The following is a 15,199-nucleotide window of genomic DNA, read 5'->3' as shown; positions in this document are numbered from 1 at the left end:
ACCTTTCACAATTCACAGAGTTGTTTTCATACACTTTTGACACCCCTTACATGTATTTTTATTTACATTATAATTTAATATTGGTTTATAGTTTTGTGTTTGGTTGCAGTTTGAGGTTCATCTCGAGCGTACCATTTGATGAGTTTCAGCAAATGCCTACACATGTATAATCCAAACCATCAATATACAGTTCACGTCTATCACCCTAGTCTACGATGTTTTTGATCATTGAAAATCTGTCTTCTTTTACAAGATTTGGTGTGGTGTTGCATATAATGACACTATACTTCTGGTAATTACCAAGCTAAATTTCAACATTTTTCAAATAAACATGGAAAATATGAAGATAGAATGCTAACATTAGAAGGTTTATTGAGAAAGCATCTGATCCATTCCTACAACTTTAGGACAACACCTAAATCATACTTTTATGAAACTCTCTAATGTTTAAAAAAAAAAAAAAAAAGCCCTGAATAAGGAAATATTGTAATCTCTTAAAAAGTATAATGGAATGATTAGGAGCCTTTTGGGGGGAAGAGATCAGAGACACCCTAGAAAATCTGTTGAAGATGGTCTTAATTACCCGTTCTCCTTCTCCTGCAACCCTACCAAAGTGGGAGTTTTAAGTATAAACACTGAGAAAGGAAAACAGAGAGGAGGGAATAGCAAATAAGAGATGGCATCAAATCTTTGGAAGCTCGCAAGACAGTGGGTGGTGGATAACTAAACTAGCAGAGCAGAGAAATCTTAGCCTGCATGGGATTTGCTGATACTGAAGGCAGGGATACAGCGTTTCAACTTTCTATAAGGAACATTTGTGAGCGCTAGATCATTATCAACCCTCACAGACCGGTAACACCCCCCACCCACCCACCCTGCCCAGCAATAGCCAAATAGGAGGTTTATAATCTGAAGGAACTGAACCAGAAAGAATATGGACCAGGAAATGCTAAGTAGAAATGTACTGGATAGAAAATAGGAGGATGAAGTCAACAAGGGTCTAAGGAACAGTAAGATTCTCGGTCCTCTCTGAACCCTCAGCCTCCTTCCAAGGTTGGCTCCAAAAACACTCAGCTTGACTTTTAGCCCCAACACAGGGAACTTACACTTTTCCATGGCAGAAGTAAGCAAATTAAAAGACCTATAAGCCTTGACCAAGTGGCTCAGTTAGTTGGAGCGTCATCTAGTACACCAAAAAGGTTGTGGGTCCGATGCCTAGTCGGGGCTCAACCGATTAATGTTTCTCTTCAACAATGATGTCTGTCTCTCTTTCTGTCTCTCTCTGTGTTCCCCTTCCTCTCTCTAAAACCAATAAATAGATCCTCAAATGACAATTTAAAACAAAAACAAAAACAACTAGACAAGCTACATAAGATGCTGAGCTTCCAATCAGCTTCCTAGTGCCTCCCTCTTACATACAAATAGTTAGCCAAGGATCACCAGTCAAGGGAAGCCTGTAATATGGAAAGATAGGAATCTAAACAAAAAGAAAAAGGTACTGGAGAGAAGCAGGGAACAAACTATGGAGGAAACAGTTCAAAACAAAAACAAACTATAATTAATATTCTTGGAAAAAGCAACTCTTCAAAATTAAAAATATGATAGGAAAAAAATCTAATACAAAGGTTAAAAGATACTCCTGAATAAATATCAAAAGAGCACAACATAAAAAAACCAGATATAGGTAAAAAGAAGGTAAAAGAAAATGAAGGGATTGATCTAAGAAGTCCAATGCTTGCCAAATAGGAGTTCCAGGGAAGAAAAAATGAAAAGAAGAAAAAAAAAAAGGAGAAAATACTAATAAAATAATTTTTTTTAAACCCAAAACTATGAGTTTTCAGATTGAAAGGCACATCAAGTGTTCAAGACAATGAGGTAAAAACAAGACCCAAGCCAGGGCACATCATTCTGACATGTAAGAACACAGGGACAGAGATAACTTTGTAAAAGCTTTCGGGGTGGGGGTGGTTAGTGGGAAGAGAACCCATATGAAAGACTGTGAATCAGCATGCACATCAGGAATGCAGGCTCTCAGACAATAAGCCTTATATGCACCACATGTCACCGAGCAACTGAAGAATGTGCTCCATCAGTACAAGAGAAAAACAGAAGAAATCCAGGATCCAGGGAAGGGGGCTCAGGTGAACCAATGCGAATGAAAGGCAACAGGATTATTTAACCATTGACTCCAAGAAGAACAACAACAAAATTACACATGCAAAAATAGCATGCTGGATGGCCAGAAGTACATATTTAGGCAGTTATAATAGAGTAGGCACTATTCAAGAAACACTAGGATACAACTCCATAGAGAAGATGAGGAAAGATGTGGTGGGTGGGGGAAGAGTGGGAGGGGACTGTACCCTCATCTTCCACAGCTGGAAGTTCACGTGCAATGTCTAAAATAGAAAAACCAAGACAAACAGCATAAACGTATTACTTAGAAATACAAACATCTGAGGAGAAAACTAAGAGCAAAAGTCAATGGCTCTGAAGTGCTGGAGCTGGGACTAGGGTAAGAAGAGGCGGGCAGTGCTGGCTTTTCTCAGCATCTGTGATTCTGCGTGATTTTCAAGGCCATTCCCAGATCCCGTGAGAGTTCTTGGTCTCTGGGTAAAGAACTCTAGCTATAAAATTCACTGTATTTTAAATCTTAGTTAAAATCTGTTAGAATTTGATTTCTGACATTCTACTCATAGCACCTTAGTTCTATAAATCTCAGCTTTTTCCTCTGTTACTATGGAAACAGTTAAAAGTAAATGTTATGTCATACAACACCCAACTAGGCTCTTGATCAAGAGAAACTTACTGAGTGTCAATAAACCTTGGCAAACTCCTCTCTGATAGGAAAAAGACCATCACAGCATTTCGCACTAGGATATACACAATGGCATTTGCTCACTGGTGTTGCTCACTACCAAAGGCGAAATGAAAAGGCAGGTAGCACTGGGGGAGGGGAAAGACAATGAGCATCACCAAAATTATCCCCTCAACCGGTTAGTTAACCAAAGCTGCAGACATAAGAATATACGAACTTTGAATACTAAACTGCCCTGAGGCTTCAGCTTTTTTATTACAAAGTCACAGTTATAAAGAAATGTTCTTTTAAAGGTTGGGGGATGAGGGTGATACCAGTCTGCCGTAAAAGGAAAGAAATATGAAGAATCTCAAAAACATTTTGCTGAGCAAAAGCAGTTAAGCCCAAAAGGGTACACATACTGTATAAACCCTAGAAAAGGCAAAAATAATTTATAGTGATCATTTCAAATCAACAGCTGCTTGGAAGAGGATGAGGGATCGACTGCAAAGAGGCAGAAAGGAACTTTGTGCGGGTAACACATTCAAGGGTACATACACTTACCAAAACTCACTGAACTGAACTCTAAACATATTGCAACTTATTATACGTAAATTATAGCTCAAAAAATATGATTTTTTAAACAGAGAGGGGAGAAACAGGGCTATGTCCATCAATGAATAATAGCATCTAAATGCGAGACAGGTAACAAATTATACACACTCATCTCAAATGCCTGCTTTACTTTTATGAAGGTGGTGTCAGCATTTTAATTGAATCTGTTTATGAGGACAACTAAAATTTTTAAATTTCTTCCTTAAATAAATCCGTGAAGAGGCAAGCTGTTCAAATCACAACATCAAAACCCAAGCAGATCCTTCCTCAAGCACAAGTTTCCTTTGCTTCCTGAGAAATCGGGTAACTTCACAATTGCTCCTCATCACCTGTTCAGCAATAGTAAGAACTTCAGTTGTAATATACAAGGACTGTGAGTCACTCTAATTAGAGACTATTAGAAAATTAGGGAAACAGGGCCCAGGAGGTTACTGTGAACAGATATGCAAGAGGAGAGAGACAGCAGAGTAATGGAGACTGGCAAGCCTGCCTAGGGGAAGCTGAGGAGGAGGAACTACCTGGGCCTCTGAGGACATCTGGGAACATCTGGGAGAGGAGCAGCAGAGCAATCTGCAAGGGAGGCTGAGGATGTGGGTGAGGTGGTGACGAGCCATCACTTTTAAGTCCTAAATTCAGAAAAGCACTGTCTTTGGATCAAGAATAAAGAAGAAAATGCTTCCCGGCCGGTGTGGCTCAGTGGTTAGGTGTTGACCCATGTGCCAAGAGGTTGCCAGTTCGATTCCGGGTCAGGGCACATGCCCAGGTTGTGGGTCCGATCCCCAGTGGGGGGCATGCAGGAGGCGACCAATCGATGTTCTCTCTCATTGCTGTTTCTATCTCTCTCTCCCTCTCCCTTCCTCTCTCTCTAAAATTAATAAAGAAAAAAAAAAAAAGAGGAAAATGCTTGTGAGTGTGCATATTATCTGTAACAAGTACAACAAATGTACAAGCACCTCGCTGAAACTGTAAACTAGAAATCCCCTGAAAGTCCCCAAGGATAAGGGATAGTAAGTGAAAATGTATACAACAAATTATTCATTCTAAAAGCAAAAAAATCATATTTTCTTTTAATTATAGTAAAAATGAATCTACATATTAGTATTCTCATGGGTATTCTCCTGATGTAAGTGTCCAACCCATCTACTTCCAAAATCTTACAGAAAGTACGGAGAAGAATGAACCTCAGAAACACCGCTCACTGTTCTCTTTAAAAGCCCTTTATAACTATAGATCATTTTTAAATTACCCTCAAACTTATTCCCATGCTTTTGTTCTCAAGTTTTTTTAGCTGCCATTCTAAGGTCTTAAATTCTCTGAGAGGCTCCACTCAACCTTTTCCAAGGGCAATACTTAGCTTTTCAGTTGCAGAGTCTGGATACAACACATAAATACAGACACTGCTCAACTTAATGGAAATATTACCTCATAGTTCCTGTGACTGCGTTAATGCTACTGCCCAGATCTGAAACTATGGTATCTCATCATTGCCGCTCTATAGCATGTCCATTTCTAGGCTTTTTCCCCCTTTCTCATACAAGCAGCTAGGATTTTCCATCTTACATTAGGGTTGTAAATAAATTCCTACCAAAACCATGTTGGTCTACTGTGACTTTTTAAACATTAATTAAGGTTATTCCTCCATCTAATTCTAACTTTCAAGGTATACTTTCATATAAAAGCCACAAAATTACTTTAGTAAAATGCCAATGAATGAATGTTGCATTATTCAATGATTAAGTCCTAACAATTTCACTTGAATAACCATGTATAGGTATCTCCAATCACAGGCCAGAAAAATGGGTTAAGAGCTTCATCTAGCAGCAACAAGGCGGCCCAAATTGGGATGAAACGTAGAGTGTCTATACACCTGTCACAACAGAGACAAGCACCTGTGATTTTCCGTCAGCCTATCTGCTCCCGTGATAAGCCTTAGATGCACTACTGAGTATCTTTAAAAAATCGAATACCACCTCATGCAACCAGTGCACCACAGGAGGAAACACTCAACAAGCATCACCTGTATGGTCCCAGTCCTCAACGTGTACCCACCATATGCACCCATTTCAGTGCTGCCGCTGCAACTGTCACTACACAGGAAGCTGGCAGAACCTATGGACCCTGAAGTTTTCTCACGCAATAACATCTTATTTTGACCAATTTTACAATATCTGCAACAGTAATAGAATTGCCCGAGTGTTCTGCTAATTATCCACATTACCTGATCTGATCAATCATATATGGTATTCTATTTGCACTTTTTTTTAATCTAAAAAATCCAAAAGGACTTGTCTGCGGCAAAAAAAAATTGGACCATCTGGAAAGAGTCAAATCTGTCAGCTCCTATCATCCTCCAGGACTTGATTCTACCAATGCAACATAAGTCCGTACGTGAAACTAGTATCTAAATGGAAAAGTGAACGGTTCTGTATTTTCAAGCTTTTATTTTTTGTTTGTTTATTTATTTAATCCTCACCCAAGGATATTTTTCCATTTATCCTCAGATAGAGTTGTGGGGGTTGGGGGAGAGAAACATCGATGTGAGAGAGACACATCAATTGGATGCCTCCTGCACAACCCCAACCAGGACCGGGGACGGAACTGCAACTGAGATACATCTCCTTGACCAGAATCTTTGGTCCAAGGGCCGATACTCTAACCACTGAACCAAACCGGCCAGGGCTGTATTCTCAAGATTTTGCAGGTAACAACAAGGAATGAATATGAACATTTTCACCTGCTTTGGTCCCCAGTTAAGTCTATCCCCAGTACAATAGCTAGAGCAGCCTTTTTGAAATATTAGTCGCATCATATCACTGCTATGCTCAAAGCCTTACAATGGTTTCACAACATACTCAGAGTTACAAGACGCTACATGACCTGGACCACTCCACCACACTGCCCACCAGCTCTCATCTCCCTCCAGCCCCGATGGCCTCCTTGCTGCTTCCCCAGAGTTCCTGCTTCGGGAAACTTTTATTTCTGCTATTCCTTCTTCCTGAGGACCTTTCTGACTCTCCTACCTCTTCAGGTGCTGGCTCAGATGGCAGCTCAGTGGCGCCTTCTCCGGCCAATCGATTTAAAACAGCAGCTCCCTAGTCTCCCTTCCTTGATTTTTTTTTTTTTTTTTGGCACATCACTTCTTCACATCTGTTTTACCATATTTTACTTATTAATTTAGTCTTCTCCCCTGACTAGAAGGTGAACTCCATGAGGATAGGAATTTTTATCTGTTTTATTCACTTCTATACCCCAGAGCCTAGAGTAATGCTCAGCACAAAACAGAAACTTAATATACAAAGACTAAGTCGATGCTGTTAAATATCATCACTTGATTGTTTTTCTGCCTCCTCTCATTAGCATGTAAGCTCCACGAGGACAGGGACTGGTGTTTTCCACTGGTATAGCCCAGCATCTATGACAGAACCAGGCATGTATCCAGCACTCAACAAATACTGGTTGACTCCTCATTACATCCTTCTGGCAGAAGAAAGGAAAAGTTTTCCATCCATATGTACATATTCTCAACATCTTACTTGGTTCTGAAATAATAGTCCAGTGATTACTGAATTATTCCCATTTCTACTTTAAAAATATACATACCTATATTTTGTATATAATCCAAAGTGCAATTAAAAATCAAACATGACAGGGAAAGATTGGCAAGGAAACATCGGTGTTTCCGTGGTGATAAGAAATAGACTTGCACATGACAAAATTGTCAAATTATACAACGAAAATAAATTCGCTTTCATTTTTCCTCAACATTTTTCTTCTCCCATTTATCAATAATTAAAGACTTTTTTGAAAAGAGCTTTAGCCCTTTCTTGCTCTTTCGAGTACTGAAGCTCATTCATAACAGAATTGTGTAACTCTTTTTCTTGACAACTGATATAATAAACATAGTTTTCTTTCTTGGTTTTTGTTTTGTTTTGTTTTGTTTTTTTCTCAAAACTCCACCATACTTAAAAATGAGGATGGCGATAAGATTGGCTAAAATCAAACGTGAAATAATCAAGGTGAGACTCTCTTTCACTACCAGCAGTCTGTGGGCAAAAGTGCTGCTGATGCAGACAGTCAGGGGCAGAGGCAGAAACCACAGCAGGGGTTCCCTGAGGCTGGGGCCAAGTCCCTGCAGCCCAGCAAACTAATCAGAAACACCAATGTGACATGTCCTTCACCCTCACTGTGAGTACCCGAGGCAAAGCCAGAATGGCAGCAGCTCTACACGTTCATTTTCTGACCCCTGTTGGGCTTAGTCTATTAGGTCAAAATGAACTACAGTTTACTTTAAATCTGGAGCAACTGATCTATACCTTTGCCTCGTTTCACAGATAAATCCATAAGAAGGACTTACCACTTGTAAAGGCCAAGAATTATAGTATTCCTTTCGAAAATGCCAGTTAATTTTAAAATATAAAGAGGTCAGCACATTGCTTGAAAAAAGGTTAAGAGCTTACTGATTCAGCAGCTGTACTCTTAGAGACTGAAACATTTCACCAGCAGCCTTAGAAGAATAGTTTATGTATCTGCTTACACAATCACGCTATAAGGTCTAGAAGACAAGGACAAAACCATGTGAGAATGTTGTGAGCACAGCTATTATTGCACAGACGGAGTCCAGGGAATCCCCACCCGATCCAATGGCACAGGTGCATGCCAACTGGTCTACGCAGCCCGCAGCACACAGAAGTGCCACAGAGGCAGCCACATGAGCTCCAGCTCTTCACCCCACATCAAGCAAGAAGAGAGCACCATCTCCCTTAATGTTCAGTATCGGGGGTTTCTGCCAAACATCCCATTTTAAAAATGTCTGAAAACCAGCAGCAAGGGCTTTACAGTCAGGGAGACCCGAGTTCACATTCTAGATTTGTTGAATCGAGAATAGACACAGCATGCCTGGCAAGGAAGCACTGCTCAGTAAGTAGGAGGACTTTTTATTCATCGGGGAGTACTAGTAAGTGCTATTCAAAGAGTGACCTTCAAAATACATAACCAAGAACCACATAACTATGTGACAGTACGTGGCATTTATTTATCAGTTTATCCCTTGGCCAAATATAAAAATACCTCTTGTGAACCCATTTTATCCCTTAGGTATTAAAGACATGGTACCCAGGGACCACCAGGAGCTCTTCATGCACCTACCACAAAAGAAAGGAGGCAGGAAGAGGTGGAGAAAGGAAGAAAAGGGGCAGAAAGAGGGATGAGAGAAGAAGGGAAAGAAAACAGAAGGGAGAAAAGACATGAAAGAAAGAGAAAAGAAACAACTCCAAAATATGAAAAGAAAATTACAAAATAAAAATTAATACATGCTTGTCACTACTAAGAATTATATTCAAGAATTTTGGTATTCATCAATATTTCATTATATGCTTAAATAATTTATGTTAGATTCTCTTCACAAGAATTACAAAGAATGTATAATGACTGCAGAGAAATCACAACCAACTTCAAATTAAGCAACATACTCAAAGGCAAAATTTCAAACAAAACAATTTTTAAGAACTACAGCCACACACACACACACACACACAATGCGTGATATGAGCCCATTGAATACATTTGATATACTGTAATGGGAGCCTCAAATAGTAAGAGGCCCTAGACTCTCCTCTTTGGTTTGGATTCTTTCAGTCTTCCTCAAGCTGTGGCAGTCGCCTGTGTCATTTCCCAGTGAGAAGTACTGACAGGAGCCAAGGATAAGACATAGGAGAAGAAAGAAGCAAACCCTGGATGCCCTCTGTGACCTGCAGGCTTTGCGACATATGCCTTTCATAACTCCTGAAAGCATGCTCAGGAATCCCTCCTTCAGCCCTGGGCCCCTGCACAGCGCTCTCCCCCAGCTGTAACATCTGCATCAACGGGGAGGTGCTGCGGTCCCAAGAGGAAAGGAGTCTCACCTGCTTTATTTTGTTTCGCGAGTTGGTGATGTGCTCTGTGATGCTCTGGTATGTGCGAATAGCTGTCGTCAGTTCTGTATAGTGCTGCACAATCAGTTCATCCAGGTCACGGTCACATTTCTCATAGGCTTCTTCAAGGCGACCCTTCTCATTTTCTCTGTCTTCAACATCATCACTGGTAGACAGAGTCCTGATAAAGACAGAGAATATTAAAGCTGAGCCGATCTTAAAGCAAAAAGGAAAGAGGACAGCATAGGGAATATGGCCAATAATATTGTAATAACCATGCATGGTGCCAGGTGGGTACTGGAAATACTAGGGGGAATACTCTGTAAACTATATGAATGCCTAACCACTATGTTGTTCACCTGAAACTAATACAAAATAATATTGAATGTAAACTGTTATTGAAAAAAAGGAAAAGTCCAGTTAGTCAATAAGCTAGCCCATTCATTCCGCTAAGTAGGAAATGAAACAATTTACTAACAGAAAATAGAAAATTACCTTCATAGTAAATTCCAATACCTTGTCTAAATGGATTTGTTGGTTGCCTACCCAAGGAGCCTTCCCTTCACCTTGGCATACCAGTTTTAATCTGACAACAGGCAGCATGAACTCTGCAAGGACCTGGGCAGGTCTTGATTTGTTTGACTGAATCCTGGTAATTCCATTCCCCTCACCAGTGACAAGTCTGGCCAATGAGACGAAGGACCTCTAGGTATAGTTTACTTGCAAGTAAGATTGACAGGAAGCAGGCCCCTTTTCCCAACACTGAATACTGTCATACAAAGCTGAGATTCTCAGATACTTCAGCCATCTTACAACCAAAGGGAAAGCTCAGAGAAATGCCAAGCTAATGCTACGATGTCATTTGGCCACCAAAGCAGCCAACCCACCAGCAGCTGCCTTACCTCAGGACTTCTTGTTAGGGAGATCATAAAATATCCATTGTTTAGTCACTTTCAGTATGGCTGCAAGTGTACTAACCAGTAAATGTACTCATACACTAAAGAGCCACCTTCCAAATAGGTTTTTTTTTTAAATCCTCACCAGAGGATAGGTTTTTACTGATTTTAGAGAGAGGGGAAGAGAGAGGGAGAGAAAGAAAGAGAGAAACATTGATGTGAGAGAGGAACATCAATCGGTTGCCCCCATACATGCACCAACCAGGAATCAAATCCACAACCTGGATATGTGGCCTGACCAGGAATCGAACCTGCAACCTGGATATGTGCCCTGACCAGGAATCGAACCTGCAACCTGGATATGTGCCCTGACCAGGAATCGAACCTGCAATCTTCTGGTGCAAGAGGCAATGCTCCAACCAACTGAACTACACCAGCCAGGGCCCAAATTTAGCTTTTTTAAACGACCTCCATTTGGTACAGCACCCCCAGCGGCCCAGAAATAAGGTCATATTAATTCTAAAGTCTGTTACAACTGCTACACTACAAGGCAGCCCTGCATTTACTGTTCTTCCAACAGCACGAACAAGATAGATATGAATCAACAATAAGCAGGGAATGGAGCAGATACACTTCTTTAAATCTTTCAAGAACAGTTTGATACATGGGCCACAGATCTTTGTTTCCTCTAGTATTTTTCTTGGATAATTTTTTTAATTTAGTGTTATAATCAGTAACAAAGAAACCTTTTTCTCTTATCTGTTGGCTGTGGTAATTTAGAGTTTCATTAAATTCCCTCAGATTTGTCAGCTTATACATTCAGCATAATTTATTTCATTTATCTTTTTTAATTTAGGGAGGGGGTATTTTAGGCTCTTGGTGATGGATGCAATCAATTATAAAGCCATCATTAGAACTGCTTTCAGAGATGGGCTGTCAGTGAATCAATCACATATCCACTCCTAGATATTTGCAAGCAAAATACTGTAGGGCAGACTTCTCCAAACTGTCATTTAGACCAAAAGATCTTAATTCATGAGCCACACAATATATAAAACTTCTTTTTCAATTGAGAGGGAGATGGAGCAGGCCAGTCTTGGACATCAATCTAACCCCCTAGAAGAATTTTGTAAATGTGTCATGGATGCCAAGAGATCTGATCCAGCATGAAATTAGGGGGGAGGGGAGAATGTAATGAAGAAAAAAGGTGATGCCTCTAAGGAATGTGGGGCACACTCAGGAAATCAACACACTGGGAACCCCAAGACTTGAAGGAAGGCCTTTCCATGACAGATCCTATGTCTTCCTCTGCCAGCTGGTGACCACACCACCTCCAAGATTACTTTCAGGTGGAGACGACCATGCAAGCATCTGACTAATAAAGTAAATCTCAGTGGAGAATTTAGAAAGAATTTGGCTTCAAAGATAGAGCCAATAATACTGCTTGCAATATTTGGGTACAGGGCAGCTAAAGATGTCTTCCTGTTGTTTCTATGATATATAACTTTGCTCTTTAAATCTGAAACCTTCCAGGCTGTTAATCAAAAGTAAAGCACAATCAGAAAATGCCTTCAATTTATCAACTGTCCCAAAGGGAAGAGTTCCTGGATAGTTAACTCTATTTCCCCTCGTAACAGCAGACAGCCAGAATTTTCAAAGCCGCACTGGATCAGCGGGCCACCTTGACGATGCCGCGCATGGTTTCCACGCCACCTCCATCTGAGGAAGGAAACATGCAGCTATTTCGCACTGTTTACATTAAGCTGCAGCATCACCACTGAGGAAAATGTCAGGCCAGAGAGGACACCTCCCTGGGCGTCAGCTGTCACTGGAACACATCACCAGAGCATTGAGAGTGATTTAGGAAATAAAAACGGTTACTAAAATAAAGACTAAAAAGTGAATTGGTTCTACTGGGGGTGTCAGCCATTTTCATTTTTAGAGGAAATATTTATATAAGGAAAGCAGCCTGTGCCGGGGTTGCTGCACATTGGAAATTCATCCTCTTGATGTAAACTGAGCTGAATGGCACTTTTCTTTCAGTAGAAAATACTTAGAGAACTTTGAAAGTACAAATCATTCAAGTTTTTATTAATTAAAGGAAAGGAAGGCAGCAAGGATAGAAATATAATAATAGCAGCCGCTAGTATTTAGAGAAGCTTACTAGCTGCGGGGAACCAACTGGGCTGCAGACTTGATAGAGTGCATGTCTCCCGCTCATACAGCCTGTGCAGTGGGTCCTACTGCTGTCCTCCCTCCCCTTTTCACAGACAGCAGCTGACATCTGAAGAGGTTGGTCTGCCCCACCTCACACAATAAGGGAGGCATAGAGAGAGTGAAAACCTAGGTAGGTCTGCTTTCAGATGATGCTCCTAACTGCCTTGGAGTCATGGGTTCTGGAGTCAAACTGCCGGAGCTAGAATCCACCATTTACTGCCCCTAGGACCCTGGTAATAATACAGCACTTTGCGCATCTATACACTGGAGACAGTAAGTATACCTTCCTTATAGGGTTGGTTAAAATGAAATGAGATCAAACGAGACCTGGCATCTCATTGCTGGCTACCATAGTTATAGTAGCCGCAGTACTGGTAGTAGTGGGACAAGCAGCAAAGGCAGCAGCATTTGTCTACATGGTAACAGAAAGAACATCCTTTGAAGACACAGGTTCAAATTTCATGACCCCCAAACACCAGATCATTTGGCACTGGGCATAAGAGTTGACCTCTGACTCTCACTTTTATCTTCCTTAAAGTCAAGAACTGTGAACAGCTGAGATTTGTATTCTTCTCACAAGTTAACAAGTTAGCCTGCCACATTTTCAGGGACACCTGTAGAAGACACAAAACTCCTGGGTCAGAGACTGAGGACCTGATCACTCACAGCACAGCAAGTAGCATGCGCACCAGATATTTGTTCAGTGCCCTTTCCCCTAAGTCCCATGAGGGTTAAGCAGATGAACTCAAATGAATGCCTGCACACACGGGGAGTTACTGGAGAGAACCCTGAACTCAGAAAGCTGAATCTTTTATTCGGGCAGTAAACGTGCTATCCCCTGCTCTAGGGGGAGAGTTTATCTTCCAAGGATGCTTGCTGGCAACCACCCTGACGAGAAGTCTAAAACAAAGGGCACTCGGTGCTCTGCTCAAAAGAACTCCCAAAACACAACACTCCCAAGGAGAACTGTCTCCCACAATGAAATGAAATTCACTGGGTTTCTCCAAGGATTCCATGATGTCAAGAAAATACAAATTCACTTGGCCAGTGTGGCTCAGTGGTTGAGCATCAACCCATGCACCAAGAGGTTGCCGGTTCGATTCCTGGTCAGGGCACATGCCCAGGCTGTGGGCCCAATCCCCAGTGGGAGGCATGCAGGAGGCAGCCAATCAATGTTCTCTCTCATCGATGTTTCTATCTCTTGCTCTCTATTTCTTCCTCTCTCTCTAAAATCAATAAAGAAAAAAGAAAATACAAATTCATTTCCAACCTCTGTTTTCATTTCAGCAAAATAAGACCAGAAATATAATGTCTCACACAATAAATATTTGTAAAATGAATGAATAATAGATCAAAACAACAGACTAATTCCAGGGAGAAAGTTCCCAGGCATGCCTACCAACACTCAGTAAATTTCAGTGTGCAGTCATCTTACTTTAAGCCAGTCGCTTAGTCTGGACTGACAGCAGGGTAGAAGAGAATGCCTGTCATCTGGGACACCCCATTAGCCAGCTCAGGAACCTCTCCTCAGCCTTCCAAGCCTCCACACGACAGAGGGTTCACTAGCTCACAAAGCAATTCATTGCAATTTTGAACGGCTCCCCTTATTACAAAGCCTTTCATTAAAATAAAATAAGCCTTGCCCACCTGGTATGGTTCAGTGATTGAGCGTCAACCCATGCACAAAGAGGTCGCCTGTTCAATTCCCGGTGAGGGTACATGCCCAGGTTGTGGGCCCAATCTCCAGTGAAGGGCATGCAGGAGGCGGCCAATTGATGTTCTCTCTCATCAATGCTTCTATCTCTCTCTCCCTCTCCCTTCCTCTCTCTCTAAAAAATAAATAATAAAATAAAATAAGCCTCCTCATAATGTCTACCCATCAATCCTAGTTCACCTTCACCAGTAACACAAAATAAGTCTACTCCCTCTTCCCTAGAACTGCTCTTTAAATGGAAAAAGACTCTCAACACTTCCTTCTTCCTCAGGTTAAACACTTCCAACTTCCACAACATGGAAGCCCACCATCCTGGCTGCTTTGCTCTGAGGTCCTCTCACACAGAACTCACTCCATGCCTGGCATCCTCTAAGTGGTCGACACATAATAATTCATTTATTCCTGACAACTATGAGGTAGGTGCCATTTTTCCTGCTCGTTCAACCAATGAAGAGCCTGAGGCCCGGAGCTTCCAAGTAGCAGGCAGGCCTCAAACCTAAGCAGTCTGGTTCTTAAAGCCTCCCTGTCCTGCCTCTCAAGATGAGCTACCCAGCACTGAACACGACACACTCTCAAGATGGTGTGACCAGTCCAAACAGGAGATTTCACAGCCTGTCATATGGGCACTGTCCTAACACTACATTGCCTTTTCTTTTTTACTGAGCCCCAAAATTATCCAAGAGCCCTTTGACATTGAGTGCTAACAAGGCAGCTCTCACTCCTCCTCTACTTGGGAAATTTTAAAACTAAGTGCAGAGATTTACATGCACCCCTGCATGTCATGTGTCCTGCATTTCGCGAAGGGGAGGTGAAAGCGAGGCACAGGATATACGCTGACTGTCTGTTATCACCAGGCAATGTAGCGGTTATTTTGCACACATAATCCAAGGCAGTCCTCAGAACATTCTGGTGAGATAGTATCACCACCCTTTTCACAGATAAAAACTCAGAGACAGATAGGTGCAGTAACTTTCCCACATGCACACAGCTAGTATCATCAGAATTGGCATGGACACCAAGTATACTTGACCCCAAAGCCCACGCCCTTTCC

General features: G+C 41.5%; 1 protein-coding gene across 22 annotated transcripts in view; it reads right to left on the bottom strand.

The window, feature by feature from the left end:
• The window catches only part of EXOC4 (exocyst complex component 4), a 761,664-nt gene that overhangs the window by 727,928 nt on the left and 18,537 nt on the right, over positions 1-15,199 (bottom strand). For all 22 annotated transcript variants that reach the window (XM_036247077.1, XM_036247080.1, XM_036247079.1 and 19 more), the window contains exon 2: positions 9,313-9,502. In XM_036247077.1, the coding sequence (XP_036102970.1) occupies positions 9,313-9,502 (190 nt within the window). The remainder of the gene's footprint in view (positions 1-9,312; positions 9,503-15,199) is intronic.

Source organism: Molossus molossus, unplaced genomic scaffold (genome assembly GCF_014108415.1).
Source record: "Molossus molossus isolate mMolMol1 unplaced genomic scaffold, mMolMol1.p scaffold_m16_p_7, whole genome shotgun sequence".
NCBI lineage: Eukaryota > Metazoa > Chordata > Mammalia > Chiroptera > Molossidae > Molossus > Molossus molossus.
This window is presented reverse-complemented; position numbering and strand designations above follow the sequence as displayed.